This window comes from Notamacropus eugenii, chromosome 3 (genome assembly GCF_028372415.1).
Source record: "Notamacropus eugenii isolate mMacEug1 chromosome 3, mMacEug1.pri_v2, whole genome shotgun sequence".
Taxonomy (NCBI): domain Eukaryota; kingdom Metazoa; phylum Chordata; class Mammalia; order Diprotodontia; family Macropodidae; genus Notamacropus; species Notamacropus eugenii.
Genome location: NC_092874.1, coordinates 297,458,066 through 297,482,067, shown reverse-complemented (window position 1 = coordinate 297,482,067; position 24,002 = coordinate 297,458,066). Strand labels below are relative to the sequence as shown.

The window sequence follows — 24,002 nt, the reverse complement described above, 5'->3', positions numbered from 1 at the left end:
GCTGTGCACTCTCTGTGGCTGCTGCCTGCTGCTGGAGCTATAGGAAGGCCCTTCTCCCTTCCTGGCCAACTGAATAAACCACATCACAGATCTTTGGCGCCTGTGGGTTGAGGGATCTGAGAACCTGCTGCTGCAACTGGAGACTCCACAACTGGAAATTCCACTCCTGAGGTGTCCTCCTTCCAGAGTCTCATCGCGTTGCTCCACGCCACATCAGGCGGGCAAGGCCAGGCTGGGCTCCACGCTCCGCTCAGCGTCTAGCACAAACGAAGTTTCTGTGGGCCTTTCAGGTCACCGTAGGCTGAAAATCTCCTCCAGTCTGTTGTTCTCCACTTCTGCTGCTCCACGATTTGTTGAGAGTCCCTCTCTACAGGTATTTTGTGGGCTGTGTGGGGAGACCCTACATAAGTGTGTTTTTCTAGTCCCCCATCTTGGCTCCGCCACCCCACTCATGTTTTTTCATTTTAACGAAAATCCACCTCTGGTCTCCCTTATCTATGGGAAAAAAAACCCTTATAATAAATATATACAATTCAAATTCCTGCAATTAAATTTTTTTCAATTCTTCTAACTCTTCCTGAAACAAGTATTTCTGCTACATAGATGACTGAACTCTTTCCTTTCCTAATCCTAGGTTACACTTTGCAATGTCTTTTTTGCCATTTTCTCTCCCCACCTTTGCACTGAAATCACCAAATATCAAGGTGTATATTGACTTCATCTGGAGAAATCTACCATTTTTTTCATAGAATTTCTTGACCTCATCTTTTGCTTTGATGTTGACTCCAAAGTTGCAAGGAGGTTTCGGGAGCTGCTATATTTGCGTTTGGCTAATGAGATCTGTAAAGTAAGTAGGCTGAATCACCTGAGTCACTTCTTGTTTGTTAGATCCAATGATATCAATCCTTTTCTTGATTTCTCAAAGAGCCTGTGAGCCATCCTTCCATTTCCTGATTTCTGTGGCTTCATTTATAGCAAAAATGTCAATATTGATACACATGCTATCCTCCAATGGAATGCTGAATAGGAATCAATGGAGAAGGATCTCACATTTAAGGAAGTGCAGTTCAACTGAAGTTCAAACTATACCCAAAGGACTATACAACTGTGTTATATGTACCCTTTGACCCAGCAATACCACTACTAGGTCTGTATTCCAAAGAGATCATAAAGAAGGGAAAGGACCCACATGCACAAAAATGTTTATAGCAGCTTTTTGTGAGAGCAAAGTATTGGAAATTGAAGGGATGCTCATCGATTGGGAAATGGCTGAACAAGCTGGGGTGTATGAATGGAGTGGAATACTACTGTGCTATGAGAGTGATGAGTAGGCTGATTTCAGAAAAACCTGGAAAGGCTCACATGAACTCATGCTGAATGAAGTGAGCAGAACTACGAGAACATTGTACACAGTAACAGCCACTTTGTGTGATAAGTAACTTTGATAGACTTCGTTCTTCTGAGAAGTACAAGGCTCTAAGACAATTCCAAAAGACTCGTTGGAAGAAATGACATCGACCTCCAGACAAAGAACTGTGAAGTCTGACTGCAGATTTAAGAGCACTATTTTTCTCTGTTTTTCTTTCTCGTTTTTCCCTTTTCTTCTGATTCTTCTTTCACAACATGACTAATGTGGAAACGCGCGTAATATGATTGTCCACATATAGCCTATATCAGAGCGTTTTCTGTCTTGGGGAAAGGGAAGGGGAGACGAAAGGAGAAAATAATTGTGGAACTCAAAACCTTATAAAAGTGAATGCTGAAAAGAAGTATTTTTTTAAATACAAAAGAAAATGAGGTTCAAAGCTGCAATTTCATAGCCACCTTCTGCTTCCTTTTCTGACACTGTCTGTTATCACTGGAGTCCTGCAAGAGGGATGCCCACAAATTTTGTCTTTTTGTTTTAGGAATTGCCATGGCCAAAAGTCACCACCTGGTGGCGAGCCCATAGCTAAGACTGCTCAGGATCCTCATGCTCCTATCTCAGCAGCCTCCTCTTGTCCGATGCCTTCCCTGCCCCAGTTGTCAGGGTTCTCGCCATCCTCATACTGACTCATTCATGTACACGGAACAGAAGAGACGCTCTCTGAGGACAGAGGCCACTTCACTGCTCTTTCTGTATCTCAGTCCCTACAATGTAGCAAGAACTTCTCAGATTATACAGAGCTGAATGGACTTACCACCTCCACACTGATCTGGGGCTTCCATTCCCCATTATCCATTGTGGTGTCCGATCCTTCCTATCCCAGAGATCATTCTCCTCAAAAGAGAAAATAGAAGTAAAGGAGAAGATTGTATCAGCTCATTTATGCCAATCCCTTCCTTGTACTTTCTCTTACCTGCAACATAGCTTGCTTGCAATGCACTCGCACGCACGCACGCACACACACACACACACACACACACACACACACGCAGAAATTTACACTTGAATCTAAAATATTGAAGCGAGTTAGACCTAATTATGGGAAATCGAATGATTCCAACCATTCTCAAGTTATTTCCATTTTTTTAAGAGCTGGAGCGGGAGGATAAGAAGGTAGTCTAATCGGCAGCCAAATAAAGGATGTTGAGAAATAAAACAGGTATTAAGGTATTTGTGGAATTCACACACGAGGTTTACGTGGACCCACTCCCCGCGCGCGCCCCCGCCCCAGCTCGCCACCGCTTTGCCCCCGCGCCCCATTGTCCGCCCGCCCCACGTTCGCCCCGCGTTCCCCCAATGTTCCTCCCGCGTGTCCACGGTAGCGGCCGACGCGGACGCGATCGCGGCTGGCGGGCGGGGGAGGGTCGGAGCCGTTTCTGCAGGTACCTTCTCTGCATGTACCCGGGCGGGTCAGGGCCGGGAGAGGAGGGGGCGGGGGAGGGGCCAGGGCTCGGGCACGGTGCCCTCCTCTGTGCCAGGACACGGCCGCACCCCCAAACCTGGGCACAGAGGCGGCCCCTCCCCTTGTCTGCCCCCCAAACCTGGGCACAGCTCTCCCGCCAGAGTTGCCCCTGGTGCAGCTGCCTCTGGTTCATCCCCTAACCTCTCCCCCAAATCCCCAGCATCCAGGGATGTCGGTAACCGAGTTGGGTCCCTCGGTGCCAGGCCTGCTTGCCCCCTTGCTTCCTCTCCCCACAAACAACCCCAAAATGGAGTTGCCCAGGCCCGGACTCACTTCCCAGTGCCAAGGCCTGGCATGCCTTTCCACCTCCCTCTGGGCCAAAGTTGTGTTGATTTTCCCAGTGAGTGTGTGCATACACGTGTCTGTGTGACTTGTGTGTATTTGGAGAGGGTGGGAGAGCTGGCAACAGTCCCGTGCCCAGACCTGATGCACCCTGTCCCCTGGCCCCAGATGCCCCCCTTGGCTGGCCAGACTGGGACTCATCACCCACTCTTTGCCTGGTCTTGGCCAGGCTCATCCTCCCAGTGCCAGAGGCCAGCTGCCCTCCAGCTTACCCTCTAACGTGGGGCAACCCCAGCCCGGGGATGATCCTCCCAGGATGAAGGCCCTGCTGCCCCTGGCTCACTGGGTGACCCTGCCGGAGCATCATGGCCCCCTTCCTAGTTCCTCCCTGAAGGAAATCCTCTCAGGCCACTGGCCACTTCCCTCCACTTCCCCTGAACTTTGCAGAGCTGAACCAAACTCAGACTCCCGGCACGTGCAAGTGATCCCTTTTCGTTGGGTTAGCAGATCCTGAAAAGGACTGTGGAGGGTGTTGTGGGTCATTGCTGGGCAGATGAGAGAAGGCCAGGCTGCTCCACACTGGAGCTATTGATAAGTGTCAATGTTTGTGGTTGAAACCTTACCAATCCCCCAGGCCCTTTCTGGGCAGCCTGGAAGAGTCTGTCCATCTCTGGCCCTGCAAATTCTGTTCACAGTCTGGGCAGATCCTGTGTGCTCACCAGCCTGAGCCAACAGGAGTCCATCCCTGTGGGTCAGTGACTGCCAGAGCAAGACAGTAGGTGGCCTTCAGATGAAAGTCACTTGGCTGGGGAGGCATGTGAAGGTTCAAGGCAGGGGGATGGTAGCATCTTGGCCTGACAGTCCCCAGGAGACTGTGGGAGACTAGTGAGATTCTGGGTAAAATCAGCTCTCATTTGCACATAACAGGATGGAGTGGGGTGAGTCAGGATAAAGCAGAGGGATGTAGGGGGCAGGTGCCCCAGGTTCTAACACCACCCTGGCCCTGCTGGTGACCATGTGATGGCAGATGAGGCAGTATCTTTCTAAACTGGGCTTTTATCCTCTCACATGAAAACAAAGGACTCTTCTTGATGAGCGCCACCTTATTGGGGGCCAGTACTGTGACTGCCTCTGAAATCTCCAAGGGCCCTTTCAATACTCATATTCTATGGTTGTAGGTCAGCATAGGAAGTAGTAGCAGAGAGAGAGTTCTGCCTTTACTGGGCCTGCAACCATGCCTTGTGCTGTTCAAAACATGGGGGTTTTTTGAGGGGGGGAGGGCAGAGCAGGGATTAGATTATGATGACAGAGGGTAGGGTTGGCTTTTCCCTTTGACTGTAGAATTCAGAATAGTCAAGAGCTTAGATTCTCTGTCTTTATGATACTGGAATGCTGAAGATAAGGCTACCTGGCAGACCGGGGGCTTTCCTTGGCAATTTAGGGGGTGCCCATACAGCCTTTTCAGGCCTCCCCTGGGATGTGGTTAGGTTTGTATCCACAACAGCCTGACTACTAGCTGTACTGCTTTGTTTGAGGCCTCGGGCAAAGACTCCACCCAAGCATGGGGGAGGGAGGGTGAGAGCTGATGCTGATGCCCGAGTGGGTGGGCATTCAAAGACTCCAGTGGGGCAGACTTGATTACCATGTGGGGGTGGAAGCTAGCAAGGGACATCAGGCCAGCTGTCTGCCTTGGCTGCTGCCGATTTCCCTCTTCCTGTCCTTGCCAAGTGGGCACCCCATCTTCAGAGAAGCTCACGGGTCGACCAAATGGGCTTCCTTAGCCAGGGAGACATGTGGTTTCTTGCTTTTTAGGACAAGTCTAGTAGGAACTCTCCCTGCTAGCCAAACCAGGCCTTCTTGTTCTCCCAACTGGCAGAGACATCCATTGGGGTCTCTGTCCCACGACCCAAGCAAGCATCTTGGAAATGAAAGCAGTAACCCCCAGAATACAGCTTCTGGCAAAGGTCACAGGCCCTCCAAAATCAAGGTTGGGTATATTAGAGATGGTTTTATAGCATGGATAGACTAGGAAACCAAGCTGAGATCCCCTACAACCTGGTCTCGTCTGTAATCTGAGTTAGGGGTGGTCTAATTCATGTTCATGACATCCATGTCTCCTAAGGCTGGGACAGCCTCCCTTTTGTATCAGCCCTCTGTCACTGAAACTTTGCTTGTGCAATCCTTGACAATTCAGAAATCCCTGAGGAGGCAGTGAGGTTGGAGCTGAGGGAGCTGGGGGACAGGAAGGCCCAGGGCCTGCTTTGGAGGCTCTTCCTCCAAAGAGGTATGGGGACCCCTGGAGAATTTACCACTTGTCTGTTTACTCATTTGTAAAATGAGTTCAATAATCCAGTTGTCCATTGAGGGCTCTTACTAAAGAAACACATGACCTAAGGGGTGGGGTTAGTATCTGATGGTTAGCTTGGTCCCCATCCACCCTCCAGAATGATCACAGAACTGGGTGCTGTTGGGGATGAGGGGAAACAAAGACATGGAAGGGAAAGCAGGCCTTTCCCTCAGAGTTAACAACTATGGCGAGAAGGAAATTGTGTGTGTGTGTGAAGCGACCTGAGAACAATCCCAAGGCAAGTGTCAAAACCCCAGATTCAGTAAAGACACCAAGGGAGACATTCCAAATGGAGGTTGGAGAGAGAGTGAGGGCAGCGCTTCACCAGGGAAGCCACCTGCAAGAAGATGTCACGGCCAGCTCAGGCACAAAGCTGGCAGGCTTGGCCCTGGTGAGCAGCCACCCTCAGCGTCTGGGAGACACTTCAGAAACTCTTTAGGAAAGCGCCTCTCTGTCCCAGTGCAGCCAGCTTTCCTTTTGGAGGAATCCATCCCTCCCCTTCAACGTCTCCCCCATCAGGCTCTTCTCAGGGGGTCCCAGAAAATCACACCTAGTCAGTCAGTAAGCACAGCTTCTCATTACTTTTTGCTTCTTCCAGGAATTTCTAGCACTTCTAGAGTGAGATTTTGATGATGTCTCGACGCAGTCAGCGCCTGAGCCATCGTTACCATGTTGATGATGATGGAGGCAGCAGCAGCAGCAGCAGTGGAGGAAGTTCCCTGGTGGCTGGTCAGCACACTGCCTTCAAGGACAGTCCCTTAAGGTAAGCCACTCCACAGCGGCCCTAGGTCATCTTCCAGATCACAACCACTCAGGGCAGCCAAGGGCCTGGCCAGCTTCCATGTGCACCTTTCTTTCCTGCCCCCATCTTTGGTGGAAACATCACTCTAGTGCTTTCTTTCCCCACAAATGCGAGAATTTCCTGTCCCCAGCACCGTCTCTTCCCCTTCTACCCCAACCTGGGCTGCTGCTGCCTTCACTCTCTGAGAACAGGAACTAGGGAGGGGTGACTTTGAGCATTGAGAGGGCCAGAAACTGAGGCTTAAAGCTGGGCAGGGAACAACCATCATGTGGCCCAGTACCCACGGTTTCTGGGGTGAGCTGCAGGGCCTAGCAAGAGCATAGGAAGCCATGGGGGTGATGGACCTGTGGGGGAGGAGACAGGTTCAGGTGGCTTTAGCTCCTCTTGTACCTCATCATGGTGGTTCCATTTGGAAAGAGGCCCTGCCTGGCCCATGGGAGCTGGGGATTTGTTCCAATGTTATAAAGGATTCATCTGTTGAAGGAATAAGAACAGAAGAGGGCTTTGGGGATCATTTCTTTTCATCCTAGAAGCTCCTTGAAAGTCTCTTCCTCCTCCAGGCCTTTCTCCCCCTGTTTTTCTCCTGCTTCATCTCCTTCACCCTCTTTCCTTTGCTCTTCATGCTTGGCGCCCCCCAGGATTCTGAAGAGGAAATCTGGCAGTGTGAAACGCCTCTCACCAGCCCCTCACCTGGGCCCTGCTTCCAATCCTCACACTACCTACTACAGTGAATCAGTGGTCAGCGAGTCCTACGTCAGGGGCCCCCGGGTCGCCTCGGTGGACAAAAGCTCCATCCTACAAGATCAGCTGAACAGCGATGTCTACTGGAGTGAACGTGGTGAGCTCTGGCCAGAGCTTGACAAACCCGAGGGCTTGGGCTGGGGAGAAGGAAGGGAGCTCCTCCCTGTCTTCTAAAGATTCCTAAGGAGGCTAGTGTCTGTTGGGAGTTACCTTACTCCTCCAGGTTGGCTCATCTCCCTGGATCCTCCCAGGTGGGAGATCCTTCCATTCTCCTGAAGCCCCTCAGTCCCATAGATGGCACTTTTCCAGATCTGGCTGACAATAACCATGCCTCCTAAGGCAGAAGGCCACCTGGTTTTGTGCAGCCAATGAGCTAAAAATCATCTTTACATGTTTCAGTAAAGTTCCATTACACTTAAAAACATAAAAAGTGTTCTTACCTCATACAGAAATAGGAAGGGGGCCAGATTTTGCCCTTGTGCAGAACTCCATTCCTGCCCTAAACCACATGGGGGGGGGCTTCTGGGTTCAGACCCCCAAAGGGGTGGGAAGTCTGAATTCTGAAAAGTTCTGCCAGGTGTTCCATCTCTGGCAGCTGCTGTTGCTGGAAGCCTGAAGCTCCCTGCTTATCAGGCACCTCCATGCTCTGTGCAGGTGGGGACTTGGTGAGGAGGAGGAGAGGCCTGGGAGGTGCTGAGAAGAGTAAGATCAATGGACTGAATGAGGGCAAAGTCACCTATGATATCTATGGATCTTCCTCAGGATACTCCTCGGAGGATGACTCTGCAGGTAGGCAGCACTTCCTGCCTACTGGAACTCCATCCCCTGGACGCTGCCCCGTGTACTTTGAAGGGTGCCCCATCCAGGGGGGATGGGGAGAACATAGATTTCAGATAAAAGGAGAGAGAGCTCTGCAGTCTGGCTCCAGGTGGGTGTTTGGAGGTTGGGAGGGCCCAAGCCTCAACATGGTAATGGGGATGCCTGAGGCCCACTTGTGTCTCCTTCTGGGTGGCTCCTCATGTCTTCACTTTCCTGCAGGGCACACACTTATGGACCAGCCTGGCTCAGCATCCTCATTAAGGAATGCTGCCTCCCAAGTTGGCGCTTTCTTGTGGGTGGCCATCACTTTTCCAGGTGGGTTCTGGGAGTGGGTGGGCACACTGCCCAGGGCAGTCCCTGCTGTGGGCCCATAAGAGCTTCCTCATTCCTATGCTGGGGCACACCAGGCCTGGGTGCTAACCCTAGGACAGTGTGTGGAGACAGGCTTTTATGGCAGGATCCCCAGGCACAGCTAGAAAGCCTTGGGAGATTCAAGGAGCAGCTGCAGAGTGGGCAGGCTGGGAGCAAGCTAACTCTGGGATAGGAGGGCGAAGCCTTTGAACCCCTCTGCTGGGACTTTTACAGGTTGGCTCTTTGGCCTGTTCTACTGGTGGCTGGGCACTACCTGCTACCGCCTGACCACAGCTGCCTCCCTGCTGGACGTCTTTGTCTTAACCAGGTCAGTGAGGCCTCCCTGGGCTCTGCCAGAACCAAAGAACCCATGCTTGAAAAAGCTTCACCACGCTTGAGCTCAGTTCAGCTTTTGAGACTTTTGTGCCATGAATCTTATGACAGAAGGTCAGGTCAGGGTCAGGGGTGTGCTGGAATCAGCTGGAACCAGCTTGAACCTGCTCCTGAGTGTCAGCTACCAGTCAGGGCTCCTCTGGGTATCTAGACTGAAGAAGAAGATGGGACAAGTTGTGTGTGCCTTCACCTCCTTCAGAACTGCTTGTTAACCCTTCCCCAGCACATGCCAATCCCCATGAGCACAGGTGCTGCTCTATTCCTGAGTATCTTGGAGGAGCTGTCCCCTCAGTAGTTCCTGCCTCTCATCTCCACTGACTCTGGTGGCTTCACCTTGGCCAGTTGGAAAGTCCTGAGCTCCCAGGGGTTGTAGTCTCTTCCCAGTCCTTCGGGTAGCCAGGCCATCCTTACAGTTTCTCTGTGGGGGGTCATGTCCAGGTTTCCAGGCAGCCTCCAGGGCTGTGTCCAGGAGCCTCTAGAGCAGGGGTAGGGAACCTGCGCTCTCCAGGCCACATGTAGCCTTCTAGGTCCTGGGGTGCAACCTTTGGACTGAGGCCAAGTTTTACAGAACAAATCCTTTTCTTAAGGAGATTTGTTCTTGGAAGTCTAGATTCAGTCAAAGGGCCACCCTTGAGGACCTCAAGTGCCACATGTGATCTCCAGGCTGCAGGTTCCCTATCTAGCTCTGGATTCTTGGGGCCACAGGCTAGGCCCAGGGAGACTAGCCAACCTTGTCAGGGCTTACTCCTTCCAAGTCCCAATTTGACAAGCACTGAAATGATTTAGCCAAAAGAAGCCTGCCCAATTCACTAGCATATAAGCACATTCCTGAGAGCCCTGGGAGGGAGATGCCTTCCACCAGCCCTGTCACCTTTCATAACAACATTCACACATTTGACCAAGGTCAAATTTTCTCCTTCCACTTGACCTCGAGGGCTGTCCATAAAAGCCCAGAGCTCCCCATCGTAGCTGTCCCAGGGTGGGGGCACACCCTTTGTTGGTTTCCTCAGCAGCTCAGGGAGGGTCGCACAGGAATCTGGTGGGGAAGACCAGGCACTAATGTCTCCTCCTTCATCCCCATGAAATCCAGGAGCTTTTCAACTCTGAAGAAGTTGTTTCTGCTTCTCTTGATGCTGTTGCTTCTGGCTTCGCTGGCTTACGGTGAGCCTTGCTGAGTCCCCAGGGCACCCTGCCAGCCCAGACAGACAAGGGCTTGGGGGCAGGGCTGCTGAACGCAAGTCTGGAAGACAGAGCTTTGAAGGGGAGCCTTTAGCCTTTAGGGGAAAAGGGACCCAGGCCTTGTATGGGAAAGTTCTTGTGCCTGAAATGGGATAGACGGCCTGTGTCTCCTCCTCTTGATCCAATCCCACAAGCCTTTCTTGTGCATCTTCTGTATGCAGGCCTCCCAGACTCATGCTGCATGCCTACTATGACAGTGCTGGCTTTACATGGGTGTTTGATCTGCCCCCTCAGTGGTCACTGTCAAGGCACTTGAGGGTGGGGGAACTGGTAGAAGAGCTGAGTCCACAATGAATGGGTTAGCTGGGCAGGACACAGCCAATGCCAGCTCTGGAGGCCTTTGCCCCTTCTCACTGGGGAGAATGGACAGGGTGGTCCTCCCTGGATGGTCCCAAAAGAGCTGTACTCTGTTCAGGAACCATGACATCACTTACCCCCTACTATGAGATGAAGCCCAGCTTGGGAATGGTGACACCACAAGCTGTCAGTTACCAGGACCTCTATTCAGCTGGCATCTCCTGAAAGCACTCTGATCCTCCAGAAGAGACAGGGCTGTATGTGGACCAGGCTTGGGACCAGGAGGCAGGACTTCTCCATGTCCTCTCCCCAGCTGCTTCTTGTCCCTCATTTTTCTCATAATCCAAAAGTGTGTAATGACTCCTGAAAGGATCATGAGAGATGCCTTTCCTGAAGGGTCTTGCCTTCCAGATCATGGGGCCCATAATGCATGCACCTTCCTTGGGCCAGGGTCTGAGCCCATGTGGATGTGACACTGCCAGACACAGTCCAGGTGTAGGTCCTCATCCTGGACATGTTTCCCTTCTGGTGCCTCAGCCTCTGCCTTCATTAGCCTTTCCTCCCATGTGCTAGGTGCTTGGTATTTTTACCCCTATGGACTACAGACATTCCACCCTGCTATGCTGTCCTGGTGGGCAGCAAAGGGCAGCAACAGGAGAGAGGAGGTGTGGGAAGCAGGAGAATCCACCCCATATTTCCAGGTGAGTGCCTGGGTGAGTGCCAGGAACACTTTGTGCAGGACAGGCAGACAGTCTGCTCACAACCAAGTCTGTTCCAATCAACCCCAGAATCACTCAGTCCACTACCATTTCTTAAGTGTGGCCTACTGTGTGTCAGGCACTGTGCTAAGGGATGGGAATTCAAAGAAAGAATTCAAACCCAAACAAACAAGCCCACAGTCCCTGCCCTGAAGGAGTCCCCGAGTCATGAGGAAACAACTAGGTACAATGGAGATCTACCAGGACAGATGGGAGTGAAGCAGTAGAGGGAGTTGGCTATGCTGTTTCTTCTATGGCAGCCATACAGACTATTACCATACCATCTTTGAAGACAGTTCTGGCCTGGCAGGATCTTCCAGGTGGTGTCCTCTCCTAGCGCTGTCTTTGAAACAGCTCTGCAGCACTATGAGGCATCAGAGGAGGGGGAAGCAGGATTAGCCAGAGGAAGCTGCTTTTGTTTCCATTTTGTAATGAACAAAAGTCTGTTTTATTTCCCTTCTCCCTCTCCCACCCATTCAGAAAAATGAAAAGCAAACCACTTGTAACAAATGTGCAGAGTTAAGCAAACCAGTCCCTTTTTGGCCATGTCTAAAAGATCTATGTCTCCTTCTGCCTCCTGAGGCCATCTCTCCGTCAGAAGTTGGGTCATTTTCCAGAAAAGTACTTGGTCACTGCATCGATCAGAGTTCTAAAGTCTTTCAAAGTTGCTTCTTTGTGGTTCTTCTCACTCTGCTCTGCACCAGTTCATACAAAGTCTTCTCAGGTTTCTCTCAATACCACCTATTTCATTGTTTCTTAGAGCACGGTTGTATTCAATCCTTACACCATAATTTATTCAGCTCTTGCCCAGTTCGGGGGCAAGCCAGTAGTTTCCATTTCTTTGTCTTTGCTGTTTGGGTGCCAAGTGTGTGTCATGCAGAAGATAGGTCATTCATCTCAGTGGTGACAGTCTCTTCTTAATGGTCTGTGCTGTGGGGCAAGAGATGAGAATATAAATCCAGGCTATAATGAAGCCTTCATTTAGTAACCTCGATTTATCCATGGATTTCCATCTCCAAACTCATCAATCTTTGCACCAGGGCCACTCACAAGCAGCATTAGGAGACTCTCTCACCTTGGATATGCAGATCCCTGGGGAGCCAGGGTCAGAAAACCTGGGCTCAAGTTTGAGCTTTGCCACTTGCTAGCTTTGGGACCTGGGGCAGTTCAATGCCAACCTCTCAAGACTCAGCCTCCCGCGTTCCCCCGCTGCCTTCAACTGAAATCATAGTTGCCTCCCCCAAAAGGCCTTCCCTAACACCTTGTCACACAGTGAAGTGATTCTGGAGGGGGGGGGGGTCTCCAGAAATTGGTAGCAGAGCCCAGACTATCAGAGTTGATCAAGCTGGGAAGACTTGAAGGCTGTGTGCAGATCCTGGTGTCTGCCCACCAGAAGCTTGGCCACCAGGTGATTGGATTTGGGGAGTCATGATGACTTGGGAAGCAGATAAAAAGACCAAACAACCTTTGCCTTCTGCAGCCACCTTCTGTTTGTGGACAGAGGTCAGGGGACCTCAGAGAAGGACAAAGAGTACTTGGTCTCCCTCAGTCCTCACACAGTCCAACCACAGTCTAAGTGGTTGACATTATTCCAGTGTAATCTGAGGGGTGACATGGAGTGGTGGGATAAAGGACATGGCTCTAGAAACAGCAACAGATGAGGTGCTGGATGTCAGATGCACAATGAGGTCCACGATTTTGGACACAGCCAGTGTCAGAATTTGATTTGTCTGACTTCTCATGTCAGCTGCAAGGAGTTTTTTTTTCAGATGTGGGGGGGAAAACAATCAGTGGAATGATCACTCACAGGCAGAAGAATTTGGAGGAGGCAAATCAGCCTCAAGGATTAGATTTCATCACATTTTTAAAGGCAACTAAAAAACCCCATAGTTGCTATTCCAAATGAGCATAAGGCAACAGAGGGCAAAGGAAGTCCAGGAGGAAGCTGAGAAGATCATTTTGTCCTTGTGACCCCAACACTCGGCATAGCCTGTTACACTTAGTGGGAGTGTATCAGTGTTTGTTGGCTGTCCTTGTACTAAGTCCACAAAACAACGTGCAAGGGAAGAAGACACAACTATTATTTGTCAGTAAGAAAGTCCCCAGGCACAGGATACATGATCAGCACCAAAAGATGTCACAACGAAACCAAAGGACCATCTTCACGGAATGAGAAATGCTGGTTACACGAATCATTTCAGCATCAAGGACCAGATCAGTGACTGGGCCCCACAAAGGTCAAAATCGAGCAAGTTAGAAGAAAGGGGGACAAAAGGGGAAAAAACATACCGTACAGCTCCAACAGCTCCAGTCCTTCCTCTTCAGATGTGTCAACCACTGAGGCACGGCAAAAGGAACACTGACTCATAGCATCGTTTCCTAAGGATGTTTGACTGCTGCCCCAAAACATCACATTCCAGTGAGAAGGCCAGCAATCCTAGAGGCTGCCTCCGTCAGAGACCAGCGGCTCTTGGCAAGCAAAGAAACCAAAGGCAACACTGGATCTGAAAATAGGCCACTGGCGCAAGAGAAGAAGAGGGTGGTGACTAAAGGATACAAACAGTGGCCCCGTGAAACGGCAAACATCAGGAAGGGCCCTCAGCCTCCCTCTTCAGCTCAGTCCTGAGAGTGGAGGCCCCCAAATTCTTGAGGCAGCTCCTTCCCCTCTCAGTGACTCACCTTGTTAGGAAGCTGTTCCTGCCTCTGAAATGTGCCACAACTTCTACCTTGCCAGGACAAGCAAAGCAACTCTAACCCTGTCCATGTCCACAAAGTCTGAAAACCATTTTCATGTCTCCTCATCGTGTTGTGTGTTTCCAAAAGTTTTCTTGATATCATTGGTTTTTACTTAACCTACCTTTCCCAGTGTGTCTTCTCAGAAAGAGAAGCAAGGAATTTGGAAAAACCCTGCAAAGCTTGTGTGATCTACTAGTGAAAATCATTTTGAATTAGGTACATCTTTACACACACACACACACACACACACACACACACACACACACACACGCACACATCCCACTGACTTTGAAGACTTGTCTCTAGCTTTTGCTTTCATGTGACCCACCTTGCTCAGTGTATCCTTCCCATTTTGCCCTCCCACAGAGCCAGCCCTTAAGCAAAAGAATAAACCAAAAAGGGGAAGAAAAGTTCAGCAGAACACAGCAGGCGAGCCCAGCATTAGATGCAGGTTCCCTGCCAGTATTTCCCACCCTAGCCAGGACGGGAAGGGAAGAAGATCCTCATGTGTCATCTCTGTTCTTTCCATTTCCATGGTTGTCTGTGGTGCTTGTTTTCTTGTTCTCCTCATTCATTTATTCCACTTTTCCCCAGTTCATGTAAGTCTTCTAATTAAGCAGAGTTGTGGCTTCGTACAGCATAGTCATATTTCCTTGTATCCATAAGCCACTCCTCTGTCAATGAGTTCTTTGCTACCAAAGAACTTTCTTAGTGGTTCAGTTGGTATGGCACTGAATAAGTTAATTTAGGTAGTTTTATCATTTTTATGCTACTGGCTTGACCTACCCACGAGGAGTGAGTACATCTCCAACTGTTGAGATCTCTACGTATGAAGAATGTTTTGTAATTGTGTTCATATAGTTCCTGTGTGTGTCTTGGCAGGCAAACTCTCAGGTTGTATACAGTATACAATTGTATACAGTTATTTTCAATGGAATTTCTCTTTCTATCTCTTCCTGCTGGATTTTCTTGATTAATGTATAGAAATGCTGATGGTTTTGATGGGCTTCCAACTTTCTTTAAGTAATTGTTTGAACTGGTTTTGTTTTAAACTGGTTTTTTAGATGACTCTCTAGGGTTCTCTTGGTAAACCATTGTATCATCTACCAAAAGAGATAGTTTTGGTTCCTCATTGCAGTTTTTTCCCTTCAGTTTCTTTTCTGCCTTATTGCTATATCTAGCAGTTGCTGTAACTGGTACAACACTGAATAGCAATGGTTGGCAATGGACTTTCTTCCTTTACCGTGATCTTACTGGGAAGGCTTATCCCCATTACATATCATGCTTGCTCTTGGTTTTAGTTAGATAATACTTATTTTAAAGAAGACTCCATTTATTCCTGTGCTTTCTAGTGTTTTTCAACAGGGATGAGGCATTTTGTCAAAAGCTTTGTCTGCACCTGTTGAAATCATATAAATTTGTTGTTTATGTTATTGATATAATCAGTTACATTTATAGTTTTCCTAATAATTGACCCAGGCCCAACTTCTTGGTATCAATCCAGCTTGGTCACAGTGTCACAATATATCTTTGTGATATATTCCTGTAATCTCCTTTCTTAGCATTTAATATTTTTCATCAATACTCATTAAGGAAATTGATCTATAGTTCCCTTTCTTGGGGAGACGTGACTCTCCTTGGTTTGGGTATCAAGATTATATTTTTGTCATAGAAAGAATTTGATAAGATTCTATCTTTACCTGTTTTTCAAATCGTTTATTTAGTGTTGGAATTGATTACTTTTTAATCATTTGGAAAAATTTGATTTAGTCCTGGGGTTTTTTCTTAGAGAGATCATTTATAGCTTGTTTCGTTCCTTTTTCTAAGATGGGGTTATTTAAGGGCTCTGTTAAACAGGACTATTTACATTTGTAAAATTCATTTCATTTAGATTTTCATTTTTATTATTGGCATGTAGTTGGGCAACAAAGCTCCTAGTAATTACTTTTATTTTCTCTTCATAGATTGTAAATTCACTGTTTTCATTTTCTGATGTAATAATTTGGTTTTCTTTTGTAAAAATTAAATTAGCCAAGGATTTATCTATTTAATTGTTTTTCTCAAAGCTTATAGTTTTATTTATTAGTTCATTGGGGTTTTGTTCTTTCAATTTCGTTCATCTTTCTATCGATTCAAGATTTTAATTTTGGTGTTTAATTGGGAAGGGATTAATCTGTTGGTTTTCTAAATATTTTAGTTGCATGTCTAATTCTTTAATCTGTTTCTTTGTCTCTTTGATTGATGTAAGCATTTGAAAATATACATTTCCCTCTAAGTCCTGCATTGACTGCATCCCCAAAATTTAGTTATGTCATTGTCACCATGAAATTGTTAACCATTTCTATGATTTGTTCTTTGACTCATCCATTCTTTAGGATCCATTCTGTAAGATCCATTCTTTTTCTCCAACTCCTCTATTTGTGTATCTTTCTGTTTCAAGCATATTTCTTGTAAATAACATATTGTTGGATTCTGGTTTCTAATCCATTCAACTGTATTCTTCCATTTTATGAGTGAGTTCATCCCATTCCCATTCACAGTTGTGTTCATTAAATGTATATTTTTTTCCATGCTATTCTTTTACACTCATCCTTTTGTTTTTTACTCTGTCCCTTCTTCAGTAGTCTTTTGTTTCTGACCTTTGCCTCCCTTAATCTATCCCGTCATTCTTCCCTCCCCCTCACCTTTCTCTTAGACGCTTTTCCTCCTACTTCTCCTTGCGTAAAATGAATCTCTCCATCTCATTGTGTGTGTATGTGTATTCTTCCCTCTTTCAACCAGTTCAGATGAGAATAAGGTTCGTGTTGCCTGTTCCCCTCTTCTGTCCCTCCCATTGTATAAACTCTTTCTAGTGCACCCCATTTATGAGATAACTTTCCCCATTCTTTCTCTCCTTCCCCACAACCTTCCAGTGCATTTCTCTTCTCCACCCTTCCATTCTTTTGAGATCCTCACAACATAATACAGTCATTCAGGTCGCTATCTATTTAGACTGCTTCTAGGACCCGTGGTGATCATAAAATTCTGAAGTGGTTACATGTATCATCTTGCCACACAAGGGATCTAAACAATTTGCCCTTTTTTAGTGACTTGTGATTTCTCACTCATGTTCACCTTATTATTCTTCTCCTGAGTTCTGTGTTTGAATGTCAAATTTTCTATTCTGTTCTGGTCTTTTCATCAGGAATGCTTGAAAGTTCTCTATTTCAGGAAGGGTCCTTATTCCCCTGTAGGACGATACACAGTTTTGCTGGGTAGTTTAATCTTATTGTGGGCTCTAATCCTAGATCTTTTCCACTCCAGAATATGATATCCCAAGCCCTGTACTCCTTTAATGTGGAAGCTTCTAAATCTCATGTGTCCTGACAGTACTGGATTATTTCTCTCTGGCTATTTGCAGAATTTTCTCCTTGACCTGGCAGTTCTGGATTTAGAACAGTTGCTGGGAGTTTTCATGTAGGGGTTTCTTTCAGGAAATGATTTGTGGTTTCAAGTTCTACTTTGCCCTCTGATTCTAACACATCGGGGCATTTTCCTTTGTAATATCTTAAAATATTATGTTGAGCTCCTTTTTTGTTCCTGGCTTTTGGATAGACAAATGACTCTCCAATTCTCTCTCCTCAATCCATTTCTAGGTCATTGGAGTTTTGTATGAGATCCTATACATTTTCTCTTGAATTGATTTTATTTTTTGTTGTTGTCTCCTAGAGTTATTAGCTTCTATTTGCTCAGTTCTAATTTTTAAGGAATTCAGTATTTTTGTGCCTCTTTTACTAATTATTCATTCTTTTCTCATATCTTTCTTGTACCGCTTTTTAAAAATTTTTCCTCTTCCACTCTTAAAATCACTTTTTGTTCATTTTTATCTCATTCTTTAACTCTTCTAGGAATTCTTGTTCAACTCTTATCCAATCTACCCTTTTTCTTGGAGGATTTGCTTAAAGATATCTTCAAGTCATTGGCTTCTTCTGTCTTTCTGTCTTGAGCCATAGTAGCCCTTTGTGGTCAGGTTCAGTTTTGTTTACTCATTCTTCCAGCCTATTTCTTGACTATGAACTTGATGTTGGCATTGGGCTCAGCTCACCTCTGGGCTTTCTTAGTTCAGTCCGCAAACTTTCAGTGCTTCCATAGTGGTGATATCTGTTCACTGCTATTCTTGTCTGAGTTGTGCAAGTTCCTGACTCAGGTTTAGGTCTTCTGGCTTGCGGGTGCTGGAGTTTCTGTAGAATGTTATTGGACTCAGTCATTGTTAGCACACTTTGAGGTTCTGCAGGTTCAGAGGGACCGAACTTATTGACTCTTCTTGCGTCTGGGTCTCCTACCCGAGGTATCCCACTGCAGGACTAAAAGTGAACATTGAGTCCCCAGCTGTGCTCTGGGGCTCAGGTCCAGAACCTCTTTGCAGAACCCCTTTCTTGATCAGTGCTCAGCTAGGGCCTCGCTCACTCATAACTGCTCCTCTCAGCCCTACGTCTGTAGCCTAGAAGAGTCATTTGGCCCCCTTCATGCTCCCAGGATAGCCTGGGATCTGCTCCTGCTCAGGGATTCAGTTCTAGCCCTTTTACCATCCTTGGGCAATGAAATGCTTCCCACTGTCCTGGCTGCCATTATGTTGGGCTCCTGGCCAGCCCCCACCTCAGTGTCCACAGCTCTCTTATTTCTTAAGCTTCCCTGGGCTGGAGAAATGACGCACAGGGATGTTTTCTTGGCTTTCCTCATGAGAATGTGGTCTGGCACATTATCTAGATGGTTAGAGAGGAGGTGGGCTGGGCTCATCAAAAATGCCCACCCTCCCTCTGTTCTCTTGGTTCTGCCCCTGTGCTGTGTGGTTGGTGGGGAGGGGACCTTCTGCATGCTTAGCCTCCTTTGTACCTCTTGGGGAGGTCTCTGACCTGGCTTTTTGCCCTGAGCTCTCTCAGCTTCTTTGCCATTTCGACCCTGGTGACCCTGGCCCTCCCTCATCACTCTCCTGGCTCACTGCCGCAGTGTCCTGAGTGGCCTCCCTGCCTCCAGTCTGTTCTGCACTCTGCTCTCAAAGGAACTTTCCTTAAGAACAGAGCAGACCAAGTGACTTCCCTCCTCAGTCAATGGCAGGGCCTCCCCTTTGCCCCCCAGAGGAAAACAGCCCCACCCTGTCTTTCCAGCCTTAGCCTCATTGGTCTTCTGTACTCCTTTCACACTCGGTGACCCTACCCAAATGGCTGCCCCCATGCTGAGAATTCATTCTGGTGCTCTTTCTTCCAGTCAGCCTGTCAACCCACATGTATTTATTAAGCACTTCCTCAGTGCCGGGTCCCGGCCTAGGGGACACAGGTACACAAATGAAACCATTCCCAATGACCAGGAACTTCCATTCTCAGGCGGAGACCAACAATGCTTACGTTTTTGTAAATAGCGTAAGTGTGAAATGAAGAAATCTGCCGACAGCAGTTAAACGACCTGGTGGCTTTTAATGTCCTTGTCTCCTCCATTCAAATGGAAGTTCTTCGTACACAAGAAAGGTTTCCTTCTTGGTCCTTGTGTTCTCAGCACTCAGCCCCACCTCGGGCACACAGTGGTGCTTAACAAATGCCCAGTGCTCCTTGTTCCTCCTCCTAAGAGACTTTTCATCTTTGTGTGTTTTCCTCCTTGTTCCCAAGGCTGAACAGCATGTCCTGTCCAAGGTTCATGCCCTAGAAAGGCGGCTGGAAACTCTGGCTTCTGAATACTCTGCACGTTGGCAGAAGGAGGCCATCAGGCTGGAGTTGCTGGAGCTGCAGGGGGCCAGTGGGAATGGAGGTGGAAAAAGCCTGAGCCACGAGGATATTTCAACTCTCCTGGAGGGCCTGATGAGCCAATGGGAACCCACCCTGAAGAAGGACTTCCGTAGGGACACCACTGCCCACATCCAGGTGAGGAGAACGCTCTGCTAAGAAGACCAGGTCGGCAAGCCCAGCTAGTGGAAGGCATAGAGGTCTTGAGGTGAGGCAGCACTCTGGGCTTGGCAGGACCTGCCAAGTTCTCTGGGTCTTGTTGAACGCCTGTCTCCTTTTTTGTGGTCTCCAGGAAGCACTCACCACCCTCAGGGCAGAACATCGGCAAGATTTGGATAATGTTCTAAAGAAGATTTCTCAGGCATCCCAGGTAATCCAGAAGCTCTGACGCTTCTGGAGGCAGAGACACAGGGGATGGAGGGCGGGGGGGGGGGGCGGGGGAAAGGGTGCGGGGAGGGGGGGAGAGGGGGCAGAGACGTCTTGGGGGAGGTCACTTGTAGCTGGAAATGTTGGTGCTGCTGTCAGTAGACCTAACACTTGCTTACAGGTTTCTGGCCAGATTCCATACTTGTATGGGAGCATATTCGATTGACTCATTGTCCCTGAGAGCTCCTGTCTGAGGACTCTGGATCCCCTTGTCCGAAGGATAAGCAGAGAGCTTACTGATCTAAAGCAACCTAAGCCTCCTCCTGTAGCTCCTTTCTGGAACCCCTTTCCTGTACTGAGCACATCCATGCATGAAGACTAGGGAGGGATAAGATTGTCAATGAGAAGACTGTAACTCAACAGCTGAGTTTGAAACTCTTTTCAGGGACTGAGAAGTGACCTCACCACTCTAGGGAAAGTGGTTCATGCCTAATCTCAGCTGAGTTGGGGTCTCTGTCAGATGCCTCCTCTTGGTGGGATGATAAGAGAGGAGTCCAGTCTTTGAAAGGTCTAGCCCAAACTCAAGGTCAAGATTTCTGGAGCCCAACAGTTTTCAGAGACTCAGATCCTCCTTAGCAGACAGAGGGTCCACCCAGAGGAGACAATGAGTCCCCAGAGTGTGGTTTGGTGTTTTCATCAGTCTCATTGTGCCATCATCTTCCTTACAGGAGCTGGAAAGCTGGGTGCTCCAGCTAAAATCTGAATGGCAGAGGTAAGGCCCCAAACTAACTGGCAAAGAGAAGAGGAGGGAAGGAAGGCTAGAAAACTAGACCAGAGAAAGCACCACTGAGATTCTCTGGGGGGGTGTCAGTAGAGCCAGAATACTTGGGTTAGCATGTCCATAGGATTAATCCCAGCTGGTAAGGACCTCAGAGAGCAGATGAGGGTCCTGAGGCCTGGGAGGGAAATGACTTGCCCAGGGTCACACAGGGAGTAAATGTCAGGGAAGACTTGCACCCAGATCTCTGGTTCTGTTCTTTCCCTTTGATAGTGGTTCTGCTTGACTCTATCCTGTGTCACTAGCCAGTGGCTGCCCTTCCCTTTTCCTTTTGTCACTGTCTAGTTTGGCCCAAGAAGCCCTCCAGGAAAACATATTAAAGGCTATGGGTCCACTGGAGGCCCAGCTGGCTGGCCTGAGACAGGAACTGGCAGCCCTGAGCCAGAGACAGGCTGCAGCGGCAGAGGAAGTAGACCTTTGGCCACAGAAGATGGCAGCCCTGCGCAGTGATGTGAGTCCTCCAGTCCACCACTTAGACCACATGTGCCCCTCTCTCCAAGGTGGGCTGCCTGAGCATCTGCCCAGGGAGACCCAACCCTCTAAGGTGTCCACTGGGGTCCAATGAGATCTTTTTTGGTAGACCTGAAAGCAGTGGGAAAATGCCAGTCACTTGGTTCACAACCGTCCCTTCCCTGGCACCAGGAAGACATGCATAGGCTCTGAGCTCTCAGAGTCTTTCTAGACACCCCCTCCCCAGGTCCCCTGTCCCGGCCCTCTTTCTTCCTTACCTCTACTGTTTTGTGGATGGTCTCTGGTGGTTTCTAGGTGGAGTCTCAGTTCCCAGCCTGGATCAGTCAGTACCTTCTTCGAGACAAGGGCGCTAAGGCTGGGCTTCTTCAGCTGGAGGAGGTACAGGCCCAACTTCGGGACCTGGAGCACAGAATCCTCACTCAGGTGGCAGAAGGGCAGGTCAAATCTGCCAGTGAAGCTGCTGCCAGCCTGAGGCTGACCCTTCACAAGGAAGGAGTGACTGGGGTCACAGAGGAGGTGAGGCCTGCCCCATTCCCTGTCTGCCTGTCGGAGGTCATGGGTTTGCCCTGAGAGGAGCCTCCAGGGAAGGAAGGGGAAGCCCTGGCAGAGCAGGTAGCACACGTGGCCCTCTGGTGAAAGGGCTGGGCCAGTTCTGCAGGCAGCTAGGCCCATGAGTCCATCCATGCCTGTCTTTTAGGATGTGCACCAGATTGTGAATGAGGCCCTGAAGAGATACAGTGAAGACCGCATTGGGCTAGTGGATTATGCCCTGGAGTCCTCAGGTAGGTAGCCTGTAGAAAGCCAGAGGGCTGGGGACATGATGGTTGCCCATTAAGGGACAGCAGGAATTAAAAACTCATGATGCCCCTTATGGGACGGGGCAGTTGAAGGGCTGATGCCCTGGCAGTGACCCCTCATCTTCAGGACTACCTCTGTGTCCTGCCAGCCCTCAGCTGCCCCCACCTCACTTCTCTCCCTCTTGTTCTTTCAGGGGCCAGCATCATCAGTAGCCGCTGCTCAGAGACCTATGATACCAAGACGGCCCTTCTCAGTCTGTTTGGCATCCCCTTGTGGTACTATTTCCAGTCCCCAAGAGCCATCCTCCAGGTATGACAGAACAAAGGGCCCCCAGCTTGGCTCTCTGCCATCTCCCACCTTCTGTGGGGGCTGGGCTCTCAAGGTGGGAGGATTACACAATGGAAATCTATTCCATTGGCTGCCCACCTGACTTGTCACCTGACTTGTCTTCTGCCCACAGCCAGATGTTTACCCTGGCAACTGCTGGGCATTCCGGGGCCCCCAGGGCTTTGCTGTGGTTCGATTATCTGCCCGCATCCACCTCACTGCTGTCACCTTGGAGCATGTACCCAAAGCCCTGTCTCCCATCAGCAACATCCCTAGCGCCCCCAAGGATTTTGTCATCTTGGTGAGTATCTGAGCCTTGCAGCTCTCCATTCCCGTATGCCTGACAGCCATTTCTTAACAGCAGCATTGTGAGGTGAGGAATGGAAGGATGTGCCCATTTTACAGCTGGGATATTGAGGCTGGTCTCTGGACTCCACAACCAGCCCTTTCCCTGCTCCCCCTCTTCTTAGAGAGAAGCCAGAAGAGGACAGCTGACAGCAGTCAAGATTTCAATGCTGTCTCAGGGTCCTTTTATACAACTCCTTTATACATGGGTGCCTCCATGGCCAGGTGTCCCATGGGGGAGCTGAGTGGGGATGATGAGCACCATTCCCTACAGTCACCTCCTTAGGGCAGAGTTGGAATGTCCTCATAAGGAGGATGTGGGTGAAAAAAGTGGAGCCAGAGGAGAAGAAGAAACGTGTAGGGGAACAGGATGCTTCAGGACCTAAATCCTGATAGATGAAGAAACTGAGGCACCTACAATTAAATTGTGTGTCCCAAGCCATTCAGCAGCTTAGGGGAAGAGGCAGAGAAGGAGGCCAGGGGCTTGGAGGGAAAAGGATCTGTCTACTGAGTTAGTGAGAGATGCTGGAAGGTGAGGGGACCAAAGAAGGAAACATCATGGTGGCTTTTGCTTTCTCCCCTTTACTCTCCCCAATGTATCCCCCCCTACACCCCCTTCCTCCTCCTCTTCCACCTCCTCCTCCACAACCTCCCCTTCCTTTGCCTCCCTGGATTGATCTGGATTCATGTCCTAACAGCATGACCTTTCCTCTAACCCCCTCCCATCCATCCATCCATCCATCCATCCATCCATCCATCCATCCATCCATCCCTTCCCTTTGCTTTTCCTTCTCTGTAGGGGCTAAATGAAGATTCACAGTCGGAAGGGGTGGCCCTCGGGCACTTTACCTATGATAATGCTGGGGAGTCCATTCAGACCTTCCACTTTCAGGTATGGAGGGCTGGCCCCACAGTGTCCCAGGGAGGCTGGTGCTCTTGAAGGCTAGTTCACCAGCCATGGGGATGCTGTGGCTTTGCTAGGAGCTGCAGTTTGAGCCAGGACCCCATGGTTCTGATAGCAACCTGAGGGATAACATTCAGCCACTGAAGAAGGCCTGGGGGGGACGGGCTCTGGGGTCAGGATGTCCACCAAGGGATCACGAGCCTTCCTGACCCCAGTCTCCTCTTCCCACAGGGCAATGACACAGCCCCATACCAGGTGGTCGAACTTCGGATCTTAAGCAACTGGGGTCACCCTGAGTACACCTGCATTTACCGCTTCCGGGTCCATGGGAAGCCTGCCAATTAGCCTCTCCCCCCCAGGGCCTTTCCCCTCTTTCCCCCTTCAGCCCCTCCCCTCCCCCAGCAAGCACTTCATCCCACTTTCTCGCCCTCTCCCACACTTCATCCCTTATGGCCACTGTGGCTTCTGGGAGAGATACAAGGTGGGAGCCTACCACCATGGAGCAGTTTGGCCCCACCCTGCCCTCTCTGATGGAGAGGAGATCACC

General features: G+C 49.2%; 1 protein-coding gene across 1 annotated transcript; it reads left to right on the top strand.

The window, feature by feature from the left end:
- Positions 1 to 6,149: 6,149 nt before the first annotated feature.
- On the top strand, positions 6,150 to 22,519 carry LOC140532089 (SUN domain-containing protein 2-like). Its single transcript, XM_072650635.1, has 15 exons — positions 6,150 to 6,280; positions 6,958 to 7,157; positions 7,715 to 7,849; positions 8,099 to 8,194; positions 8,465 to 8,558; positions 10,024 to 10,120; positions 10,765 to 10,860; positions 19,293 to 19,544; positions 19,699 to 19,776; positions 20,501 to 20,544; positions 20,896 to 21,061; positions 21,376 to 21,597; positions 21,779 to 21,863; positions 22,073 to 22,188; positions 22,340 to 22,519. The coding sequence occupies exons 1-15, from the start codon at positions 6,150 to 6,152 to the stop codon at positions 22,517 to 22,519; spliced, it is 1,992 nt and encodes a 663-aa protein (XP_072506736.1).
- The last annotated feature ends 1,483 nt before the right edge of the window (positions 22,520 to 24,002 follow it).